The sequence below is a fragment of the Humulus lupulus genome, chromosome 7 (assembly GCF_963169125.1).
Source record: "Humulus lupulus chromosome 7, drHumLupu1.1, whole genome shotgun sequence".
NCBI lineage: Eukaryota > Viridiplantae > Streptophyta > Magnoliopsida > Rosales > Cannabaceae > Humulus > Humulus lupulus.
Window position 1 is genome coordinate 42,304,524 of NC_084799.1, and position 24,058 is coordinate 42,328,581.

The window sequence follows — 24,058 nt, forward strand, 5'->3', positions numbered from 1 at the left end:
TGGGATACATCCGTTACCAATTGTCTTCAGATAAAACAGTCCAAGCTTGGGAAGTTCAAGCTCGAGTGTGATAGCTTCGACAGTATCTATCTACTCCGAGCATATCCTGAAGTGGGGTGGCAAGTTCGTAACAATTCCATAAGTCTTGACAGTCACAATGCCGATTGCTGATCTCAAAGACCTGATGAGTCACCTGGGATAGCCCGTTACATGTGAACATATTTATTGTTGTGTAATCCCAATATTTATGGGATACCATTTAGTCTATTATCTGTTCCCGATTCTTATGGGATGTTTCCATGTATATAGGAGATATTGCATTTAATGTCATTATTTGAATTGATATACATAATATCTTTCCGAAATATGTGGGAATGAACTCTGTAACCTTCCCTATAAATAGAGGAGGAATGATGATTAGTGCTCAAAAATATCATTTTATTAATCTTAAAGTGTAAAATTAATTAAGTTTTAATTAATATTTTCATGGATTTATTGTCATATATTTTATATTTGAAAATATTAATTTTAATTTAATTTGTGTTTAATTTTCAGGAAATAAAATATATTTTTGACACAAAGAAAAAGAAAGGAGAAAGAAAGAATTAAAATTGAAGAAATCATGAAGAAAATAGCATTTTTGAAGATGAAATGGCCCAAAATGGAGCCCAAACCCAAGTTTCAGCTCCTCCCCCCCCCCCCCCCCCCACGCTGCCACGTGGCAGCTTGCCATTCGCCCAGTCGAGTCGCGCCGAAGCCAAGCCGCTGACACACCTAACGAGCTGCTTGCACGACTAACGCGTCTGACGCACCTGTACCCCACGTGCCCAACCACGACTGACGCGCCTGACACATGCGCCTGACGAGCCAACCAGAAGTCGCCACCTGTCCCTGTCGTCAGTCCTTGTCCCCCACTTTACCAGCAGCCACTTCCCATTTTCATCAGCTTTTTGAGCCATTTTCCCACTATATTGTACACGATTTTACACATTTTGGGTCCTATTTTCACTATAAATAAAGGACCAAATGTAGGGAGAAAAATATCAGATTGTAGAGTGGGAAAAGTACACTTTGTTATTTTATTTCTAGTTTAATTTTGCTTGTTTTAGGTGACAAAAATGAGTGAATTATTTTAGAAATATTGGTGAGGTTAGAGTGTAGTTGTTGTACTTTTCATTCTCAATATTGATATTGATTCTTCTTATGCTTCATTTCCATATCTCATTAATTATTTTGTTTCTCATCTTCTAATTTCTTTTCTAAAATTATTTAGCATCTTTTACATAAGTTCAGTCATGTTTTTCTTATGTAACTTAGATTGTTAATTTATTTTAGTATATTTGTTATATTGTATGTCTTTTACTGCATTCTGCCAGTGGTATTTTGTCGCTCTTGGATATATAATATGATATGCTATGAAATTAGGAGTTAGATTCAATTTAATCTAGATTATTTAATTTGTGTTTTTAACATATACATCTTCCAGTTGCAATTAATGGTGTAGAATTGCAACTGTGTTTTGAATTAATATCAATATTAGAATATGTTTTACAGCACTGCATCTCTACCTTGCCATGCTCTTTATCTGATCGCTTTCTCTAATCTATCATTTTAATTTCACAAAATCCATCTTTTCAATTCTACTTTATTTTTATCTTTTATTTACTAATCTAATATTTAGTTATGTTTGCCTCTCGGTGGATACGACGTAGCCCGATTACTACTGCGACCGCTTAGGAATTATTGGGCGATATCAAATGACCACTTGTAAAGGATCGATTTCTGATTTCTTGAGAGAAAGCTCTGGGTAATTCATCTCTGAAGATTTTCCAGAAAACTCTAAGTCTTAATAACATAGACTCATGGACTAGGCAGAGTTAACTGCTGAACCACGTAAAAACCTTCTTGTTTCTCTTCATATTCATTCGCTTCATAGTTTATATTGTTTAATTGCTCTACGATTTAAGTTGACGAAAAACAGCGTCAACACATGTTAATTTATATAAGTGTTGAGCCCTTACTTAACATTTTTAAGCTTACACTCTACGAGCCTACATTTCGAGACTCATTTATGTCGATTTCAAAATTTAGGTGTAACATTTTGCCCCCTCAAAAGTGTTGGTTCGAATCCTATGAGAAGGAAGCTTTTGAACTTCTCCTTTCGAAAAACGTGCTACCTACCATACTCGAGTATGGACACGCGTCACTCGGGGATTGCACACCCAGAGTACTCAAGTACTCCTTATCTCTGCCTATGTCTTTTCATATATCCCCTTTTTGCCGCCAATGTTATAACTAAACCCCATCCGCCAGATCATTTCTCAACTCAAAGCAAAGGCCTAGATCCATTCAACCTTTGACATCCCACTGGGACGTATATATATGCCCTCTCTTCTTCTTCATCACTCTCATTCCAACTTTCAAAGAAAAGAAAAACGAACCAGAGCCTTATTTTTTTTCTTTGCATGTTCTCTAAACCAAAGAAACAAAGTAACTTCAGTACTTTCGACTCCGTGAAATCTTTCCAGCAACCGCTCCTTCAGTCAATGAATTCATCATACCCACGAAAAACTTTGTGTAAGTTCACGTTCTTGATTCTTTTTCTTTGGCATATATTTTTTACACGTTCCTTCTGTTTGTGAGAATACCTTCACTGGTTTTTACCAGTTTTTAAGGTTTCACTTTGACACTAGGCAAGCTTTTGGTCCGAGTAATTTTGGTGTAGTTAGAATCACGATTTTAGACCAAATAATTTATGACATAAACATGAAAAAATGGGGTTTTTTCTGGTTATAGGGGGTTTCGTGTAGCTTAAGAAATAGGATTTTTGGTTTAGGGTTTTAAACGCACAAATCCCAAATATATCACCCTTTTGGGTAAGCTAACTTTTTCCCTGAAAATCCAGGATTCTTTTAAATTGGTATTAACCTCCCCACTCTCGCGTGGGTGCACCCTCGATGCCTGAACTTTACAATAGTTCGAGAATGACATCTGAGTTAATCTTGCCCTTTCGACTCTTCAATCTTGATTGAGGCAATCTTGTTATCTCGAGCTTTCGAGCTCGAGTTATCAAAATTATAACTTATAGTTATCAAAATTATAATTTCCTTATGATTTCCTATATGATGGGCCCTCACCTTTTTCTTCCTTGTTAGATGTCACAGTACTCTGAGAATTGTTGGGGGCCCGAGTTCGCTATCTCTTATCACCCATCAACACCCAGTCCTGAGTCACCTTTTACCAGAAATCAGCGACTGATCCGCGAGTACAAAAAAAGGTGTGAGCAAGAAGATATATGAGACCGCTTTCGACATCAAATAGACAAGGACGAAGAGAAGAAGAGGAAGAGACTCCGAGTTGCAGCTTACCCTGAGCTAGAACCCAAGAACAGGCCTATCCCCTTAGACCCCAAACTTAAAGTCATAGTCGCCTTTCCACCTGATGCCCTGTCTTTCACCATAATGGAGGACTCTTTAGCTTTTCCATCCACCTCCCAAATCCTTTCAGTTCCCACCTCGAAGGAGGAGTTTTTCGAGGCTGAGCACTATTGGAGCTCAGTTACGTCCACCGGCCATAAATCCAAGTTGCTGGCTTATCATGGCCTTAAGCTTTCTGGTACACTGATGTGCTGATTGGCAACCTCGAATGAAAGGAGCTGCTACACCCCAGGAGATGTCCGTCCCGACTGTAAAATCAAGCTCGCTACATGGAGTCGCAAGCATGTGAGGATTGGGGCTCTGCTACCCCTGAAGACATACTTCAAGGATTTCATAGACTTTGTCGGGCTCGCCCCCTTCCAGCTCCAGACCAACTTCTTCAGGGTCTTGTCAGCTCTCAGGTCATTGTACCATGAGACGAAATGGGAAGGGCCTTCGGCACAAGAGATATTATATCCCTTATGCCTTAAGAGAAACCCTTCTTAAGCTCGTGGAGGAGACAGATTCTACTACTTATCGAGCTATCTGAAGGAGAAATGACTATTCAAAGATATGTCAAATCATCCTCCAAACTTCAAGACCGCATTCTTCTTGACGGATGGGCTCGCTCCTTCCCGTTTTTATTCCTTCCAACATATCCATAAGTATTTCAACGCACTTATCCATTTTTCATTGAATAGTTAGGCTCAAAATATTCACACTTGTTCTTGCCTACAGCCAACTACCACCGCCCCACTCCATCAGAAGCGATGATGGAACACATGGCAGCCATTCCCTGGCTTCCTTATGGTCGAAGGTCCCTGACCTACGTTCTCCATGAAGACAAGCTCCAAGCTTGTGGCCTTTTAGGCAAAGGTGAATCCACCGATGACTCAGGGATTCGAAAATACCAGTGGTGGGAAGATGTGCCGCTCCCCACAGCCAAACTTCCCCCCAGGAGGAGATCTTCAGGCTTGCGATTCCATGCCACTGCCTCCCGCCTACATGAGCGACCAGTTTTAGGCAATGAAGCCCATGATGAGGCCTCAACGAGCTCGGTCAATGGAGGTAAAGTTGTGTTAGACCAATCCATGTGGTCTTCGTCAATGCTTAAGCACAAGCTTGACGTGATCGTCATGTGCGAAGACCATAGAAATAATTTCTTAGTGTGGTCAAGGGTGGACCTTAGAGTCCGTAGGTTCGATAGCTGGTTAGGGCAGTACTAAACCATATATAGCTTAAATGAAGTATGGGATAGGTTAGTCGTTCAATATGGGACCAATGATTATAGGGATCTTTCGAGACTGTCCTCCACCTATAGATAGGGGACTCCCTTAGAGTCGTCCAAAGATAGGGGAATTTCTTGGTCTCCGAGCTCAAGCTTGGTCGAGAGTACCAGTTAGGTTTCTATTATCCTTGAGTCTTGTTTCTTTTAATTACTCTATCCGATTACTAAAGTACAACCTTTATACTTTTCAAGTGAAATGGACTCAAATTTGGACAACACGCTCAACAGGCCTATGGCCTCGAAGGCGAGTAAGCGCCAAAGAGCCTCACAGAAAGGAGGTCGCCCCTCCAAAATTCCCAAAAATACCAAGGTAGCCCCTCCAGCCTCTGTTCCCCCGGATTCGAGTCAAGCTGTCGAACCCAAATCTGAGGTCAGACCGAGGACAGCTAATGAGCCTGCGACATCTCTCACTATCCTGCCTCCTCCTGCTGCCTAACCAATCCAAAAGGTTCCTGCAGCCCAAGCGAGACAGGCTCCTCTGCAGGAACACTTCCTGTCGATCTCAACTCATGTTCCTGAGTTTGTAGTCGATAGTACAGCCAGAACTCACAGAGTCAACTTGGGTTATGACACCTTGACTCGCGTGGGTCAAAGTCTCAGCCACCTCGAGGCCCGTCAATGGGAGTTTCTAACCTCCTGCCGAGATGCCAACACGATTTTTGACAAGGGTGGCAAGCTTCTCTCCTTGGTTAGTTATTTTTGCTTTGACCTTCTTATTCTGTACTACCTTAGGTTGTGCATTGCTAACTTGTGTTTATTTTTGTGTGTATCACTCGCATCCTTCGTTCAACACAACTTCATGCTGAATAATGAGGTGACCACGAGTAGGGCGCTTGCGCAGGAGGCTAGAGATGCCCAGCTGAGGCTCGAGGATGAACAAAAAGCAGCAAAGTTGGAGGTGGCAGCAAGGGACGCAGCCATTCAGAAGGTTTCTAAGCTCGAGTCAAGGCTGGAGGTCGCTTTGAAAGGGGTCCAAAAGGTCCCTGACCTTGAGTTGACACTGGAGGTGACCTTGAAGGAGGTCGAGGCCAGGAATTTCGAGATCAAGGAGATCCAGGAACTCAATGCCAAGCTGGAAGTGGAAAAGAAGATGACCTTCAAAGTTTTCGAAGGTGAGAAGGCTCATCTTCTGGAGGAGTTCAAAACCAAAAAAGATCGTACCGTAGACATGGCGATGTATCGGATAAGGGGAACAACCCCAACCTCGACACCAGCTTCCTAGCCAACCTAGAGACTGAATTCATCGCCAAATGGCAGGCTCAACTTGAGGAGGAGGAGTCCAAGCTCGAGGTTGAGAAGGCAGCAGAGGCTTCAGGGGCTACAGCTGGAGAGACATCTAAGTCTTGAGGCCAAGATTATGGGTTGAGACCCATTGTAATAATTTTTGTAATTATACTATTATGATTTGTATGCCCTCGGGGCAAAGACAATTTACAGCTCAATTTTAAGCTACTCAATTATCTTATGAATTTATACAAATAGTAACTTTTATGCTCACAATTTTCTAGCTCGAAATCTTTATGCATTTGGTTTAACCTTTAGCTTTTTGCCTTAATATTATGCCCTACATTTATGGATCGAAATATTCCGTGCATGCCATTATTAAGGACCTGCTTTTATACTTGTTTATTCGTACAAATATATAATGGATTTAAGTTTGAATTTCAATGCATTCATGCACAGTTTATTCAAAATATCCATGTTCAACTTCGTTATTGTCAAGGTTGAACTTTACCTTTACCATGTACTTGAAAAGTACTTAATTGGCATGTAACCTTAGTAGTTTAGTTATATTTTGCTTTTCCAGTTACTTTTCCTCATCCTCAAGTATGTCCTCGAGGTTACGAGGTCGAAACTTGTTTGCAAAAGTTTCCAGCCCTAGTGTCGACTTAGTTTACAGTTGGTTTATCTAGAATTCCAACTTTTTAACCATCGGTTAGGTTTTTTTGTTGGTTTGTTTCAAACTTGTCTAGCTTGCGTGTTTGGTTCATGATCCAAACACTTATTCATTTTTTTCATGTTAGGTTAATAATCCATGCATTTTTAGTTTGCGTGTTTGGTTAATGATCCATACACTTATTCATTTTTTCGAACCTATGGTATGATTGTATACCACATATGCCCCCTTAATATCCTATGATTGCGATCCTAGGTTATTGAATTATGAGGGTTTGCGAAAAAGTATAACAATAAAAAATACAACTTTTGAACGAAATTCAGTACTTTATTAATTTAAAAACAAAAAATCAAGTACATGTTTGGTTAAATTGAAAGCATCATTCCTATGTTACTGAAAATAAGGTTGTAGATGTTCACCATTCCAAGTTTGCAGAACCAATTCTCCATTTAACCTAGCCAGCTTATACACTCCAGGTCAAATAATGGACTCGATCTGATAGGGTCCCTCCCAATTAGGTCCAAGTACCCCCAGCAAATGGGTCTCGCGTGGCAAAAACACGCACCTTAGCACCAGGTCTCCCAATCTGAATTTTCTATCTCGGACCTTTTTGTTAAAAATCTAGTAGCCCATTGCTAGTATACAATATTTTTTAATTGGGCTTCGTCTTGTCTTTCTTCAATGAAGTCCAGACTTTCTTCGAGCTGGGATCGGTTCTAGGCATGATCGTATGCATCGCGCTTTATTATTTGGATTTCAACCTCGATAGGCAACATGGCCTCACATCCATAAGCCAGAGAGAAGGGGGTATGCCCCATTGAAGTTCGTGTTGTAGTTCTATAAGCCCACAAGACTCGAGGTAGATCCTTTGGCCATCTCCCATTTTCTTCTTCTAACATTTTATTCATGGAGCTCTTTAATGTTCATTGACTGCTTCGACCTAGCCGTTTGACTGGGGATGGGCCACAGAGGAAAATCTTTTTATTATTCCATTTTTTTCACAAAAATGTGTAAATAAATCACTGTCGAACTAGGTCCCATTATCTGATACTATCTTCCCGGGCATCCCATATCTGCATATGATATTTTTTACTACGAAATCTAGAACTTTCTTCAAGGTAATAGTGGCCAAGGGTTCAGCTTCAGTCCATTTTGTGAAATAATCTATTGCGACCACAACGTACCTTACTCCACTTTTTCCAGTTGGCAAGGAGCCTATGAGGTCAATTCCCCATATTGCAAATGGCCATGGGGAGCTCATCATGGTGAGCTCGGTGGGTGGAGCTCGTGGTATTAAGGCAAACCGTTGGCATTTATCACAACATTTTACGTACTCGAACGAGTCTGCCTTGACTGTGGGCCAGAAGTACCCCTGCCTAATCACCTTTTTTGACAAGCTATGCCCCCCAGTGTGGTCTCCACAAAATCCTTCATGGATTTCTTCCAAAATATTTTTTGCCTTGGGAGGAGTTACACACCGAAGTAATGGCATAGAGTACCCCCTTTTATACAATTTTCCTTCTAAAATAGTATATCTTGGAATTTGGTACATTAGCTTTCTAGCCTCGTTCCGATCTGCTGGGAGACTTCCAGTTTCGAGGTAGTCAACTATTGGGGTCATCTAGGTGGGTTATGAGTCAATCATACTTACATCTTCTTCATCATGTTCGTTAATACTCGGGGCAGTAGGAATTCTACTGGAACCACGTTAAGTGTATCAGCTTCGTTAGTTGTGGCGAGCCTGGGCAATGCGTTTGCATTTGAATTTTGCTCTTGGGGGACTTGTTTTATAGCGTAGAACTCAAACCCTCCGAGTGCTGCTTTTACCTTTTCTAGGTAAGCGGCCATTTTTATTCCATGAGCCTGATATTCCCCTAGGACTTGATTAACAACCAATTGTGAGTTGCTATAGCAATGTATGGTTTTTGCTTTGAGCTCGGTGGCTATTCGAAGTCCTGCTAATAACGCCTCATATTCAGCCTCGTTGTTTGATGCCTCGAAGCCAAACCTTAGTTCCGAGTGGAAGCGGTGTCCTATTGGGGTGATTAGAAGCATCCTTGCCCCCGATCCATTTTCATTGGAGGATCCATCGACATCAAGTCTCCACATCTCGCGGACTGGGGTTACGACTTCATCGTTGGAAATCCCAGTACATTCGACAATGAAATCTGCCAAAGCCTACCCTTTGATTTTCGTTCTTGGGTGATAAGTAATCTCGAATTGTCCAAGCTCGATAGCCCATTTCAACAGTCTTCCGGATGCTTCAAGCTTAGATAAAACCTGCCTCAGTGGCTGATCAGTTAACACATGAATATGATGTGCTTGGAAATAGGGTCAGAGCTTTTGAGATGCGTGCATCAGGCTCAAAGCCAGTTTCCCCATTAATGGGTATCTTGATTCTGCCCCCAGTAATCTTTTGCTGGTGTAGTATACAAGTTTTTTTATTTTCTTATCCTCCCGTACCAGTACTGCACTAATGGCGTGCTTGGTCGTGGCGAGGTATAAGTACAAAATTTCTCCTGCGATAGGTTTAGACAAGATCAGTGGTTTGTCAATGTGTTTCTTAAGATTCTGAAACGCGAGTTCACATTCATTCGACCACTCAAACTTTTTGCCCCTTCTCAAAAGATTAAAGAATGGAAGGTACCGGTCTATAGATTTCGAGATAAACCTACTTAAGTCTGCCATTCGTCCAGTTAAGCTCTGGACATCTTTATGTTTTCGAGGTGAGGGCATGTTTATTAAAGCCTTGATCTTGTCGGGATTAACCTCTATTCCCCTAGCATTTACAATGAATGAGCATTTTTGTAGGTTAAGTTTCATGTTGTATTTTCGAAGTACAGAAAAACATTCAGCGAGATCATCTACATGGTTATTGTTATGTTTAGATTTAACCAACATATCGTCCACATAAACTTCCATGTTATTCCATATCTGCTCAGCAAACATCCTATTTACCAGCCTTTGGTATGTGGCTCTAGCATTTTTGAGCCTGAAAGGCATGTCGTTGTAGCAATACAATCCCTTGTCGGTTACAAAGCTCGTATGTTCTTGGTCTGGTGCATGCATGGAAATCTGGTTATATCTAGAATAAGCATCCATGAATGACATGATGTTGTGGCCTGCAGTGGCATCTACGAGCTGGTCTATTCGAGACAAGGGAAAACAGTCTTTAAGGCAAGCCTTGTTAAGGCCCGAATAGTCGATGAAGGTTTGCCATTCGCCATTGGGTTTTGGGACCAGCACCGAATTGGGGATCCAATCGGGATAAAAAGCATCTCGAATAAATCGATTTGCTTTTAACCTCTCGACCTCCTCTTTTAGGGTTTTCTTTCTGTCGTCGTCTAGGAGCCTCTGTTTTTGCTGCTTCGGGGGGAAGCTCTTATTAATGTTGAGTGCATGGCTTATGACATTTGTACCAATCCCTACCATATCCGAGTGCGACCATGCAAATACGTCCTGGTTTTCTTTCAAAAAGCAAGTTAATTGCTATCTTGCATTTTCATAAATATTTTTTTCCTATTTTTACCACCCCTGTGGTATCTTTCTCATCGAGCTCTACCTCTTCGAGCTTCTCCAGCGGTTCGAGATCAGCCCTTTCCTCGACTATAAGGTCGATCTCTTCTTCTATCTCAAAGAAGGCTTTGTCCATCTCCTAAACGATCACAAGTGTCTGAGCACTTGTTTGGTTTTTCCTTCTCACAAAAATGATGTAGCATTCCTTTCCTACGAGTTGGTCTCCCTTCAGTGTTTCGATGCCACTAGACATCGGGAACTTGGTGGCCAAGTGCCTAACAATCGATATTTCCCCTAGCCCAATCAGGGCTGGTCTCCCGAGCAGTACGTTGTAGGCCAACGGTGCATCCACCACCATGAACTCCATCATCTTGGTTATCGAGACTGGATAGTCTCCCAAGGTCACGGGGAGTTCAATGGATCTCGTACAAACAATCTCTTCTCCTAAAAATCCATACAACGTGGTTGCACAGGCTTTCAAATCTCGAAGCGTGAGTCCCATCTTTCCTAGAGTGGTCTTGTAAAGGATGTTCACAGAGCTATTGTTATCAATCAGGACCCTGCGTACCCTCATGTTCGCGAGCTGAAGCGTGATGACCAGGGGGTCATTGTGAGGAAACTGGACGTGTGACGCATCCTCTTCCGTAAAAGTGATGGGTTGAGTTTCAACCCTCTGCTGCTTCAGAGCTCATGGCTCAGGCTCGTAGGGAGAATCGTTCCCAGTTTTGAGCTCGTTTACTGTTGCGGATTTTCCTAAGTGTGTGCAAGTGTACACAATCGTTGAACAAGTAATATAATGAAAGTAATTTTTATCGTCTCCTCAAGGATTGCCAAACAAATATTGTAAAAATCATCATCAAACAATTTGGGGTACAATTCACTATCCCTTTTTTTTATGACTTAATCAATTACATTAAAGAACAAAAAGAACTAAACAAGATAATTAATTTAGGCGTTCAACAATAAAGTTGGAAAATGACAATTTGTGATTACTATGATGATAAAAGTTAGGCATATCAAATCCCCCTAATTTGTAGTTTTGCCCCTGATGTTGCAACAAAGTTCATAGCAAAGTTCTCTTGTAACTAGGATTTCCAATTTAATGCACATGCCATTTTTCCGAATGCTCGTGCTAAAATTCCATCAATTAGATTCACATATTCCTATGCTAAATTTAATTTCAAGAACATAATTCCCAGCATCAATCCTTCAAGTTTGCAAGGTGAATAAAATATTCCTAAGTTATTCACTAATCAATACAAAAGTATCAACATGCACCAATCAAGCATTTCCACTAATTTTTACCCTTCCGGAATTAAAACTAGCTTGTCTCTCACATAAGTTGATCATTCTCAAGCAAGAGATTTGCACAATAAAAATAGCTCAATTGAACAAGAGAAAATTTTCATAAAACAGTCAACAATTTGGGGGCAATTGCAAATTAGGGTTCATCAATATCCCTAAAACAAATAATTTAAGTCATAGTAAAAACACCCAAGTCACCACAATAAATATTCAGCATTATCTCAAGAGTTCAAGGAAGAAAGAAAAAGAAAATAAAACTATATGAAAGTTGAGTTTAGAAAAACAAGCCAAATTGATAGAGATATTCTCTTCTTGTCTTCTAACTCTTAATCCTCGTCTTCTTCTAGCTTCCTTCTCCTTCTAATAAAAAAAATGAATAGAAAAATATTAAAAGATAAAATTAAAAGAAAAGAAAAATAGAAAATTTATAAAAAAAAATTAAAAATTTTTAAATAGTTTAAAATAAAAAAAAATAAAATATAAAAAAAGAATAAAAATTAGATAATAATAAAATAAATAAAATATAAAAAAAATAATAAAAACAGAGTAAAGAATAAAAAAATAAATGAAGATTAATATTAAGAAAAAAGTAGAAAAAGAAATGAAAATTATAATAAAAAATAATATAAAAAAATGTATAAAAGAAAAGGAAATAAAAATAAAAATAAATAAAAAATAATAATAATTTTTAAAAAAATTAGAAAAAAAAATAAAAATGTAAAAAAATAAGATAAAAATGAAAAAAAATTAAAAGTAATAAAAAAAAAATATTCGTGGGTGGGTCGGTTGGGGGTGGGGATCGTGGGTTGGCGGGGCTGGTGGGGTCGGGGCGTGGGGATCGATGGTTGTGGGGATTAATATTAATTGAGTTTTTGGACTTAAAAAGTTAGGTGAAATAGAGTGTTTGTGCTGATATTGTGTGGTTTTGGTCACTTTGTCTCTTAACTTTGTTTGTGTAATTTGTTTTAATTAATGATAACTCTTGTGGAAAATAATGGAATTATGTTCTAAAAAGGTGGTATCTATTTTGAAGGCATAGCAAGAGGGTGCTTGGAAAGCTTAGTGAAGCATGTGTAAGGAAATCATATTAGAGCTGAAATTTTGGCAATTGTTGCAACATCAGTAAACTTTGCTGCAGCAAAGTGTGGACAGTCAGCAACATAAAGTCTGCACACTTGGCATGTACTTAGATGAGGTGGAAAGGAGTTGCAAAATTCTGAAAAGGAACAGAATGTTGTCCCCCACGTGTAGAGAGAGAAGGAGAGGGTATATACCCTTTGTGAGCCCAAAAATATATTATCTTCTTCACCCAAGAAAATAGAGAAAAAGGAAGAGAACCAGCCGCCCAAGCTCCATTGAAGGGGTCTTCTCTGAATTTCTTTGAGTTGAATCATCAAGAAGAGAAGAGGAAGGAGAAGGAAGCTAGAAGAAGAAGAGGATTAAGAGTTAGAAGACAAGAAGAGAATATCTCTATCAATTTGGCTTGTTTTTCTAAACTCAACTTTCATATAATTTTATTTTCTTTTTCTTTCTTCCTTGAACTCTTGAGATAATGCTGAATATTTATTGTGGTGACTTGGGTATTTTTACTATGACTTAAATTATTTGTGTTAGGGATATTGATGAACCCTAATTTGCAATTGCCCCCAAATTGTTGACTGTTTTTTGAATTTTTTCTCTTGTTCAATTGAGCTCTTTTATTGTGCAAATCTCTTGCTTGAGAGTGATCAACTTATGTGAGAGACAAGCTAGTTTTAATTTCGGAAGGGTAAAAATTAGTGGAAATGCTTGATTGGTGCATGTTGATACTTTTGTATTGATTACTGAATAACTTAGGAATATTTTATTCACCTTGCAAACTTGAAGGATTGATGCTGGGAATTATGTTCTTGAAATTAAATTTAGCATAGGTTTATGTGAATCTAATTGATGGAATTTTAACATGAGCATTTGGAAAAATGGCATGTGCATTAAATTGGAAATCCTAGTTACAAGAGAACTTTGCTATGAACTTTGTTGCAACATCAGGGGCAAAACTACAAATTAGGGGGATTTGATATGCCTAACTTTTATCATCATAGTAATCACAAATTGTCATTTTCCAACTTTATTGTTGAACGCCTAAATTAATTATCTTGTTTAGTTCTTTTTGTTCTTTAGTGTAATTGATTAAGTCATAAAAAAAAAGGGATAGTGAATTGTACCCCAAATTGTTTGATGATGATTTTTACAATATTTGTTTGGAAATCCTTGAGGAGACGATAAAAATTAATTTCATTATATTACTTGTTCAACGATTGTGTACACTTGCACACACTTAGGAAAATCCGCAACAAGTTTTTGGCGCCGTTGCTGGGGATTGCTTAAAGTCAATTATTGTAAAGTTTATTATCTTGCAATTTGGTTTAATTTTTCTTTCTTTTGTGCTAACTTGGGTGATTCTCGTGCAATTTCAGGTTTATACAGTGTATGAACGAGAATCAAGACCCTGAACTACTTCCCATTGATCTAGAAATCGAGCGCACTTTTAGAAGAAGGCGAAGAATACAAAAGTCAAAAAGGGAAGTAGTAGTGATGGATGCTGAGCAAGGGGCTCAACAGGGAGCCGCCCAGACGGCAGCTCCTCTACCAGGAGTCGCTCATGATCCACCAGTAAATACAGCAGGAGTTGCTCAAGGGGGAGTAGCTGCCAACAATGGGCAAAATGCAGTTATTGTGGCTGATGACAGAGACCGTGCTATCAGGAAATATGCTCTCCCCCTCTTCAATGAGCTCAATCCAGGCATCGTCAGACCAGAAATTTAGGCAGCACAATTTGAATTGAAGCCAGACATGTTCCAGATGCTTCAAACTGTGGGCCAATTTAGTGGGATGCCAACCGAGGATCCTCACCTTCACCTTCACTTGTTCATTGAAGTAAGTGACTCTTTCAAGCTGCCCGGAGTGACAGAGGATGCATTAAGGCTAAAGTTGTTCCCATATTCCTTGAGAAACAGAGCCAGAGCTTGGTTGAACTCTTTGCCATCTGATTCTGTGAGTACTTGGCAAGAGTTGGCTGAGCGGTTTTTGATGAAGTATTTTCCTCCCACTAAAAATGCCAAGCTCTGCAATGAGATTACTTCATTTCAACAACTTGATGAAGAATCCTTATATGAGGCATGGGAGTGGTTTAAGGAGTTGCTGCGCAAATGCCCTCACCATGGCATTCCTCATTGCATCCAGATGGAGACCTTCTATAACGGTCTTAATGCTCATACTAGGATGGTGGTCGATGTTTCAGCGAACGGGGCTCTTCTTGCTAAGTCCTATAATGAGGCATATGAAATACTTGAGAGGATATCCAACAACAACTATCAGTGGCCCACTTTTAGATTGTCTACAGGTAGAAAGGTGGCTGGTATTGATGATGTAGATGCCATCACTTCTTTGGCGGCCCAAGTGTCTTATATTTCTAATATGCTCAAGACAATGAATGTGGGGATGAATTAATCAATGGGACAACATATGGGGACACAAATGGGGCAAACGGAGAGCATTTCTTGTGTGTATTGTGGTGAGGGTCATACTTTTGATAACTGTCCTTCTAATCCAGCAGCTGTATGTTATATGGGGAACCAAAATAGGAATGGCCCTTATTCTTATTCCTACAACCCATCATGGAGGCAACACCCTAATTTTTCATGGAGTAATCAAGGAGCTGGCCCTAGTGATCCTTCAATGCCTCCAAGACCAAATTTTCCATCGAGTTACCCCCCTCAAGCTCCACAACAAAGACCACAACAACAAACAATGCAATCTAGCTCTCTTGAGAGCATGTTGAAGGAATATATAGTGAAGAATGAAGCCATGATTCAGAGCCAAGTGGCTTCATTGAGGAACTTAGAAAATCAAGTTGGGCAACTAGCTAATGAGCTTAGAAATAGACCCCACGGTACACTGCCAAGTGATACCGAGAATCCAAGGAGTATGGGGAAGGAACATTGTAAAGCTGTCACTTTGAGGAGTGGAAAGGAGTTGGAGAAGGACAAGACCGAGTCTGGGCATGAGGGTGAGCCCTCTTCAATCCAAATAAATGAGGAGTTTCAAAAAGATGGTGAACTTCCTAGTGCACAAAAATCTGCCTCTGCCCAGGATACTGCAGGGATACCGCAGCATTGTCAACCATCAAGCTCAATTTCAAAGAAGCCACCTCCATTTCCTCAACGTTTTCATAAGCAAAAGTTGGATTCTCAATTCAAGAAGTTTCTAGATATGTTGAAGCAGTTGCATATCAACATCCCACTGGTAGAGGCACTTGAGAAAATGCCTAACTATGTAAAATTCATGAAAGATATTCTTACAAGGAAGAGAAGGTTAGGAGAATTTGAGACAGTGGCCCTTACCAAGGAATGTAGCTCATTCTTGCAAAACAAGCTGCCACCGAAGATGAAAGATCCTGGGAGTTTCACCATTCCATGTACCATTGGTAATTCTTATTGTGGCATGGCATTGTGTGACTTGGGTGCTAGTATAAATCTGATGCCTATGTCTGTGTATAGACAATTGGGGATTGGTGAGGTCCGACCTACCACAGTGACTCTACAACTTGCAGATGGATCTCTTGCTTATCCAGATGGGAAGATTGAGGATGTCTTGGTAAAAGTTGATAAGTTCATTTTCCCAATTGATTTCATTGTGTTAGATTATGAGGCAGACAGGAAGGTACTAATCATTCTAGGGAGGCCTTTTCTAGCTACTGGTAGAACTTTAATTGATGTGCAGAAGGGTGAACTTACTATGAGGGTTCAAAATGAGCAGGTGACTTTCAATGTTTTCAAGGCTATGAGATTTCCAGATGAGGTCGAAAGTGTTCTGTGGTTTCAGTGGTAGATTCTTTGGCTTCAAAGGAATTAGAAAACAATTTTGATGATCCTCTAAAGAGACTCTTGATGTTTGATTCACATGCAGAGGATGAGGATGAATACTTGGCTTGGCTAGAAGCTAGCTCATAAGGATTGCATACAAGAAAGCATTTTGAATCTTTGGAGCTCTCCTCAAGGTCTTTCGCAGTCCCTAAACCATCAGTGGAAGAGCCTCCGGAGTTGGAATTAAAAGCTTTACCCTCACACTTATATGCTTATTTGGGTAAGTCTTCCACCTTACCTGTGATTGTTTCAGCTGAGTTAAGTATGGAGCAAGAAGAAAAGTTGCTGGATGTATTGAGGAAGTTCAAGAAGGCCATTGGGTGGAACATTGCAGACATAAAGGGCATTAGTCCTTCTTTATGCATGCATAAGATTCTGTTAGAAAACAATGAAAAAGGGTCTATTGAAGGGCAAAGAAGACTAAATCCTATCATGAAAGAAGTGGTGAAAAAGGAGATTATCAAGTGGCTCAATGCAGGTATTATTTATCCCATCTCTGACAGCTCATGGGTCAGTCCTGTCCAGTGTGTACCAAAGAAAGGTGGGATTACAGTAGTGGAAAATGAAGACAATGAGCTGATTCCTACTAGAACCGTGACAGGGTGGCGAATTTGCATGGACTATAGAAAACTGAACAAGGCTACTCGAAAAGATCACTTCCCTATTCCCTTCATTGATCAGATGTTAGACAGACTTGCAGGGAGAAAGTACTATTGTTTTCTAGATGGATACTCTGGTTACAATCAGATTGCAATCGCTCCAGAGGATCAGCACAAGACAACTTTCACTTGTCCCTACGGTACTTTCGCATTTCGAAGGATGCCTTTTGGTCTATGTAACGCACCTGCCACATTTCAGAGATGTATGATGGCTATTTTCACTGACATGGTGGAGCAATTCCTAGAGGTATTCATGGATGATTTCTCTATTTTCGGTGATTCATATGACGATTGCTTGAGCAACTTGGCCAAGGTTTTACAAAGATGTGAAGAAACAAACCTTGTTCTTAATTGGGAAAAATGCCATTTTATGGTTATGGAAGGTATTGTTTTGGGCCACAAGATATCAAGGCAAGGAATTGAAGTTGACCGAGCTAAGATTGAAGTTATTGAGAAGCTCCCTCCTCTTACTTCGGTGAAGCATATTAGAAGCTTTCTTGGGCATGCCGGATTCTATAGGCGATTCATAAAAGATTTCTCCAAGGTCTCTAAGCCTCTCTGCAACCTATTGGAGAAAGAGGCGCCATTCCACTTTGATGAAGCATGTTTGAAAGCCTTTGAAGAGTTGAAAGAGAGATTGATTTCCGCACCAATAATTGTAGCTCCAGATTGGGACTTGCCTTTTGAATTAATGTGTGACGCTAGCGACTATGCAGTGGGAGTTGTTATGGGGCAGCGAAGAAGCAAGATATTTCACTCCATTTATTATGCTAGCCGCACTTTGACAGGTGCTCAACTTAATTATACAGTGATGGAAAAGGAACTCTTGGCTATTGTCCTTGCCTTTGACAAGTTTTGGGCTTATTTGGTGGGCACCAAAGTAATAGTCTACACAGATCACTCCGCTATAAAGTACTTGATTGAGAAAAAGGATGCCAAGCCTCGTTTAATTAGATGGGTGCTTTTACTTCAAGAGTTTGATGTGGAAATTCAAGATAGGAAGGGAGTCGAGAATCAAGTGGCGGATCATTTGTCAAGAGTGGAAGGTGAAAAAGGATCCAGTGTTCTAGTGCCCATCAAAGAGACATTTCCAGATGAGCAATTGTTTGAGGTCAACCACTCTCATGTTGTTCCTTGGTTTGCGGATTTTGCTAATTACTTGGTTAGTGGATTGTTGCCTCCGGATTTGACAAGCCAACAAAAGAAGAAGTTTTTGCATGACGTGAGGCATTATTTTTGGGAGGAGCCATTCTTGTTCAAACAATGTGCCGACCACATGATTAGGAGGTGTGTTTCCGAGCAAGAGATGGAGGATATCCTGCATCATTGTCACTCTTCACCTTGTGGTGGTCATTTTGGGGGATCGTGCACCGCATCTAAGGTACTTCAAAGTGGGTTCTTTTGGCCTTCCTTATTCAAAGATGCTCATGCTTTTGTGTTGAGGTGTGATCGATGCCAAAGGGTTGGTAATATTTCCAGAAGGAATGAGATGCCCTTAACTAATGTTCTTGAAGTTGAATTGTTCGATGTGTGGGGTATCGATTTTATGGGCCCTTTCCCTCCATCTTATGGCGACTTGTACATTTTGGTAGCTGTGGATTACGTTTCAAAATGGGTGGAAGCAATTGCCTCTCCCACTAATGATGCTAAAGTTGTCATGAGGTTCTTACAGAAGAATGTTTTCACTCGTTTTGGCACTCCAAGGGCAATCATTAGCGATGAGGGGACCCATTTTGTGAACAAAGTGTTGGCTAGCTTATTGGCTAAATATGATGTGAGGCACAAGATAGCTACTGCTTACCATCCCCAAACTAATGGGCAAGCTGAGTTGTCTAGTAGAGAGATAAAAGGTGTCCTTGAGAAAGTGGTGAGTCCCAACCGCAAGGATTGGTCCAAGAGATTAGATGACACATTGTGGGCTTATAGAACAGCTTTCAAGACACCATTGGGGATGTCACCATATCGGTTGGTATTTGGAAAAGCATGTCACCTGCCAGTGGAACTTGAGCATCGTGCTTATTGGGCTATTCAAACACTCAACATGGACTTGCAACTTGCAGGAGAAAAGAGAATGTTGCAATTAAATGAATTGGAAGAGATGCGATTATTCTCTTATGAAAATGCCAAACTTTACAAAGAGAAAACAAAAAGGTGGCATGACAAGCATATTCAGCCAAGGGTGTTCGAAGAAGGCCAGCGAATTTTGTTGTTTAACTCGCGTTTGAAACTATTCCAAGGCAAGCTCAAGTCAAGATGGTCGGGCCCATTCTTGGTGGTTAAGGTGCATCCTTATGGAGCAGTGGAATTGCATGAAGAAGGCTCCGGAAGGGAATTCAAGGTTAATGGCCAAAGGATCAAGCATTATTGGGGAGGTGAGGTTGAGCGAAACAAGTGCTCAATCTCCTTGGAGGATCCTTGAAGAATATGTAAAAACTCGGGTTGCTATGAAACTTTGAGATTTAATTGTAGAGCAACCCAAGTTTTATGTAGATGTATATTATATATATATAAAAATAAAAAGAGAAGCCAAGAAATATATGAATAATATATATATGTATGTATATAATATATTTCTTTGGAACATCGGATTTTGATGGTTTAATGTGCTTATGGTTGTAGAAAAATGGAATTAAAAAGGGGTTGAAAAGTTGGAGTGATGTAGCATCATATTGGGCTTGCTCTCTGACTTGGCTTTTGCTGCAGCAAAGTTCCATGATGTTGCAACATCAAAATTCAGGTTGCTCTCTGACTTGCCATTGCTGCAGCAAAGTTCCATGATGTTGCAACATCAAAATTCAGGTTGCTCTCTGACTTGCCGTTGTTGCAGCAAAGTTCCATGATGTTGCAACATCAAAATTCAGCATGCTCTCTGACTTGCTGTTGCTTCAGCAAAGTTCCATGATGTTGCAACATCAAAATTTAGCATGCTCTCTGACTTGACTGTTGCTACAGCAAAGTTCCATGATGTTGCAACATCAGCATTAAAACAAAACACATTTTTGGTCTTGCTCTCTGACTTAACTTTGCTGCAGCAAAGTTCTATGATGTTGCAACAAAGTTGTTAAAAGACACATAGAGTAAAAATTTGACCCATTCCATTTTTGAAACCCTAAACCCATCATCTTCATCATCCCCATTTCTCTTAAACACACCCAGCCGCCACCCACACCCACCAGCCCACGATCCCCGACCCCACCTCACGACCCCACCGGCCCCGCCTCCTACAAACCCAGCCCCGACCCCACGGCCTCACGCCACTCACGAACCCCAGCCACGAACCCACGCCCCGACCCCACGGCCATCACCACCCAGCGACAACCCAGCCCACGACCTCACACCCCACCTCACGGACCCAGCGACAACCCAACCCAATCGGCCCCGCCAACCCACGATCCCCACCCCCTGAACCCACCAGCCCACCACCCCAACCGACCCACCCACGAACCCAGTCGACCCCACCTCACGGCCCTCACCACCCATAACCCGCCCCTAACCCCCACAACCCACGACCCCACCTCACGCACCCGAGACCCCACAGCCCCAACGAACCCAGCAAACCCATACCCACCAACCCCGACCCGAACCCACCAACCCGACCCGAACCCACCAACCGACCCACGGCCCCCTCTCGCACACCATCGAGACCCAAGTATTCACAACATCGCGATTTGGGCAGCTCCTTGTCTTCCCTTGGGGTCTCCCGACAATTTTTCCACCACCCAGTGCATTCACAAGGGTGTCCTGCTCCTATAAAGTACTCTATTACCCTTGTCTCGGCACTTTGGGCATCCCACCTATCTGTGGTTGTTGTACTTTTGGTTCTTGCAAATTATGCCTCGCAGCAAACAAGTCGCCAATAGAAAGAAAAAAACTGTGGCCGACGAACCACCTGTTGTTGCCAAGTTTATATCCCCGAGGGCTGCCGACAAATTCAAGAAACTTATTGTGCGCGACATTTGGTTTGAAAGAGCTTTCCCCACTGATGGAAATCCTGATTATGTGACCAATGTGCTTAGTAATCGAGGATGGCTTAATTTTCGCACAGCCCCTCGCGAGGCGGTTGTCCCTTGGATCAAAGAATTCTACGCCAACTTTGTCTCACAAAAATTGCGAGAAGTCACAGTCCGGGGCAAGCAGGTTAGTTACGCCCCTAAGGCCATAAATGTTGTTTTTGGGCTGCCCAATATCGAGGCGGCTGAGTATGGGGACGTTGCCCCTCAACAAAGTGAGGCAGACCTTGCCAAGATGTTAGCCGAAGTTGCTTTGCCGGGCACCCAATGGAATGTTTCGCCAAAGTTTGGGGCTCACACTATACCCCGCACCTCCTTGACAACTCCTGCTCGTGTGTGGAATCATCTTATCAAGACCAATATGTTACCCACCACTCATGATACCTTGGTGAGCAAGGATCATGTCGTCCTCCTTTATAGCATCTTGACTGGCCTCTCGATTGATGTGTGGGAGCTCATTTCCGAGGAGCTTGTTGCATTGGGTGTTATCAAGACGAAGGGCCCGTTTTTTTTTCCCACGTTGATCACTGCTCTATGTCGCCGCGCGGGTGTACCCCTCGCTCTGGATGATGAGCACCATCACTCTCCCGATTACATCGATGCCCATACCATTCGGAAGGTGACCAAAGTTGTTTCCCATCCGAGAGAGCAAGCGCCACCCTCTGCCCCACCGCCCTCATCTAGCCATAGCTCTGCTGAGCCTTCAAACCCCACTATCGCGGATCTTTACGCCACTCAGCAGAGTATGATGAGCATGATGCATCATATGGAGGCCCAGCAGCACACCTATTGGGACTATGTCCGCCAGCTTGACGATGTTTTGCATCAATCTTTCCGGCCCCCCGAGATTTTTCCACCGTTTCCTGAGGCCATCATGGAGCGGTGGCATGCACCTGAACCATCCGCTGTGCCTGCCTCTTCCGACGAGCAGGAGGATAGCGAGTAGAGGGAGTTTCCTTATTTTCCACTATCTTTTCTTTTTTTGCTCTGTTTATGTTATTTGTTTTTTTTTCCTATTCTTTTTGCTCTGTTGATTTTGTGCACTGAGAACAGCGCTCTCCCTTAAGTTTGGGGGGGGGGGGGGTGTTGTTGATAACTGCTGTCATGTTTTAATCTCCTTTATGTTTATTATGTTTTAGGCATTGTTAGGCGTGTTTTGTTTGAAGTCTTGAGTCTAGTTATAATGGAATCAATTTGGTTGTGTTTAAATGTGGAATAGCTCGATGATAACATGTCAGAAAACAAAAATTGCAACCCTTGTGTATGAGCGAGCCTTTAATACTTAAAGTTTTTTATGCTAATTCAACCATAATGAGAATGTGTCCCAATTTTGAATGCATAGCTCGACCAATAATTTCTTAAACCCTTAAAGTAGCTAGATTTTTGGGAGAGCTTAAGTTTCTAGAATTGCTTAGTGGTTCCCTTTAGGCAAAATCCTAGACAACACCAAACCAAGGACATGATTTAGGCCATCTTTGGACCGTTTGAGCCTTTCTAGCCAACCATTATATACTATTTTATCCTTAGTCACCCCATTGAGCTTATTAGACTCCCTTTCTTTCTTCACCACATGCTAGCCCAACTATATACATATCCAGTCACCATACCTTTTGAGCACCTTGATTTTTCTTGAATATATGTTGAGTGTTGCATCATGAGAGAGGGTGAGAGGACTGTGCCTTTATGAGTGGTATTTTAGTGTGGATTTCATTTTAAGTTTGGGGGGAGTGGATCTCATGTTGTGTCACTGCCATTGTTTTATTTAAATTTAGATATTTATATATATATAAAATTAAAAATTAAAAAAATAAGTGTATTTGTAAAGAAAGAGTGCATCCCTTATCCATAAGGTCGAAAGTAAGTTTGGGGGTGTAGCATCTTGTTAAAAAATAATAAAATAAATAAAAAATAAAAGTATTGTCTCATTTCCTTTCTTTCTTTCTTTGTTTCTGTCCATGTTAGCAATAAAGAATAATGGCAAGAGTGACTTTGATTTTTGGGGGGTAATCTTTTGGGGAAGTGATTGTGAGCTCTTACTTGGTCTTAGGAAAATTAAGGTGTTTTTAAAGTGAAATTGAGCCTAAAATGACTTATCTTAACCACCCGCACCTAAGCCTTACACTACAAGCTTGATAAAGACCTTTTGATCCTTGGTTAGTGTTTGTCTACATTAGTGGAGAGGGAATTATTAAGTCAACTTATGGAGACAATAATTAGGCTTTAGGATCAAGATCTACTTTACTTTAGGGAGAATTGAGAATGTTTGGGAAGAGCTATGTATACACTTTAAGGGTAAGCACTTGATTTTTGGTTTGATAGCATCTTAATACTTGAGGAACTTGGCTTGCATATACACTTGAGTCATCTTTTTAATCACTGATTTGAGAGTTCTATTCCCACTTGATATGACCATGTCCAAATTGATTCCTAGTTTTGTTTTATTTTGAGTCTTTGTGTTGTGGGTTGTGTCTGTTATAGTTGTGTGGTGTGTATTGTTGTCTTAAGTTGTTATTTTGCGTGTATGTCTTGTGTTAAGTTAGATTTCTTTGTTTCTTTTCTTGTCTTTTATTTTTAAAGTCATCACTCGGGGCGAGCAATGAATTAAGTTTGGGGGTGTGATAACTCTATATTTTAGAGTTATCATTTACGTATCTCTTTTGGGCATTTCTACCCAATCCTACAAGATGTGGTCCCCCAAAAATGGTTACCACATCCTCCTCATCTATAGGGGAGGTCGATCATCCTCCTGTGCTCGGGAGTTGTTCTGTTGGGCAGGCTGCGCAGTTGCTGCCCTTTGTCCTATTGAGGCTTGATTGGGATTCCAGTTTCTCACATAATGTCCAAAATATCCCCTCGAGATCAAGCCTTCGATCTCGTCCTTCAGTTGTCGGCACTCATCAGTGGTATGTCCAACGTCCCTGTGGAATCTACAATATTTATTGGAGGTCGAGGTTGAACTTGGCGGAGCTAGTTATTATTTATAAAAACTCCAGCCCCTTGTCCCAGTATAGGATTATTATGGTTTCCATATGTGGGCTGCTTTCGACTATTCAAATGGTCACA

The 24,058-nt window shown here is 41.0% G+C and overlaps 1 protein-coding gene and 1 non-coding gene across 2 annotated transcripts; one reads left to right on the forward strand and one right to left on the reverse strand.

The window, feature by feature from the left end:
• Positions 1-14,521: 14,521 nt before the first annotated feature.
• On the reverse strand, positions 14,522-14,628 carry LOC133792948 (small nucleolar RNA R71). Its single transcript, XR_009874408.1, has one exon. It is a non-coding gene; the product is annotated as a small nucleolar RNA R71 (small nucleolar RNA).
• A 310-nt stretch (positions 14,629-14,938) lies between these two features.
• Positions 14,939-16,291, forward strand: LOC133791631 (uncharacterized). Its single transcript, XM_062229550.1, has one exon. The coding sequence runs from the start codon at positions 14,939-14,941 to the stop codon at positions 16,289-16,291; it is 1,353 nt and encodes a 450-aa protein (XP_062085534.1).
• The last annotated feature ends 7,767 nt before the right edge of the window (positions 16,292-24,058 follow it).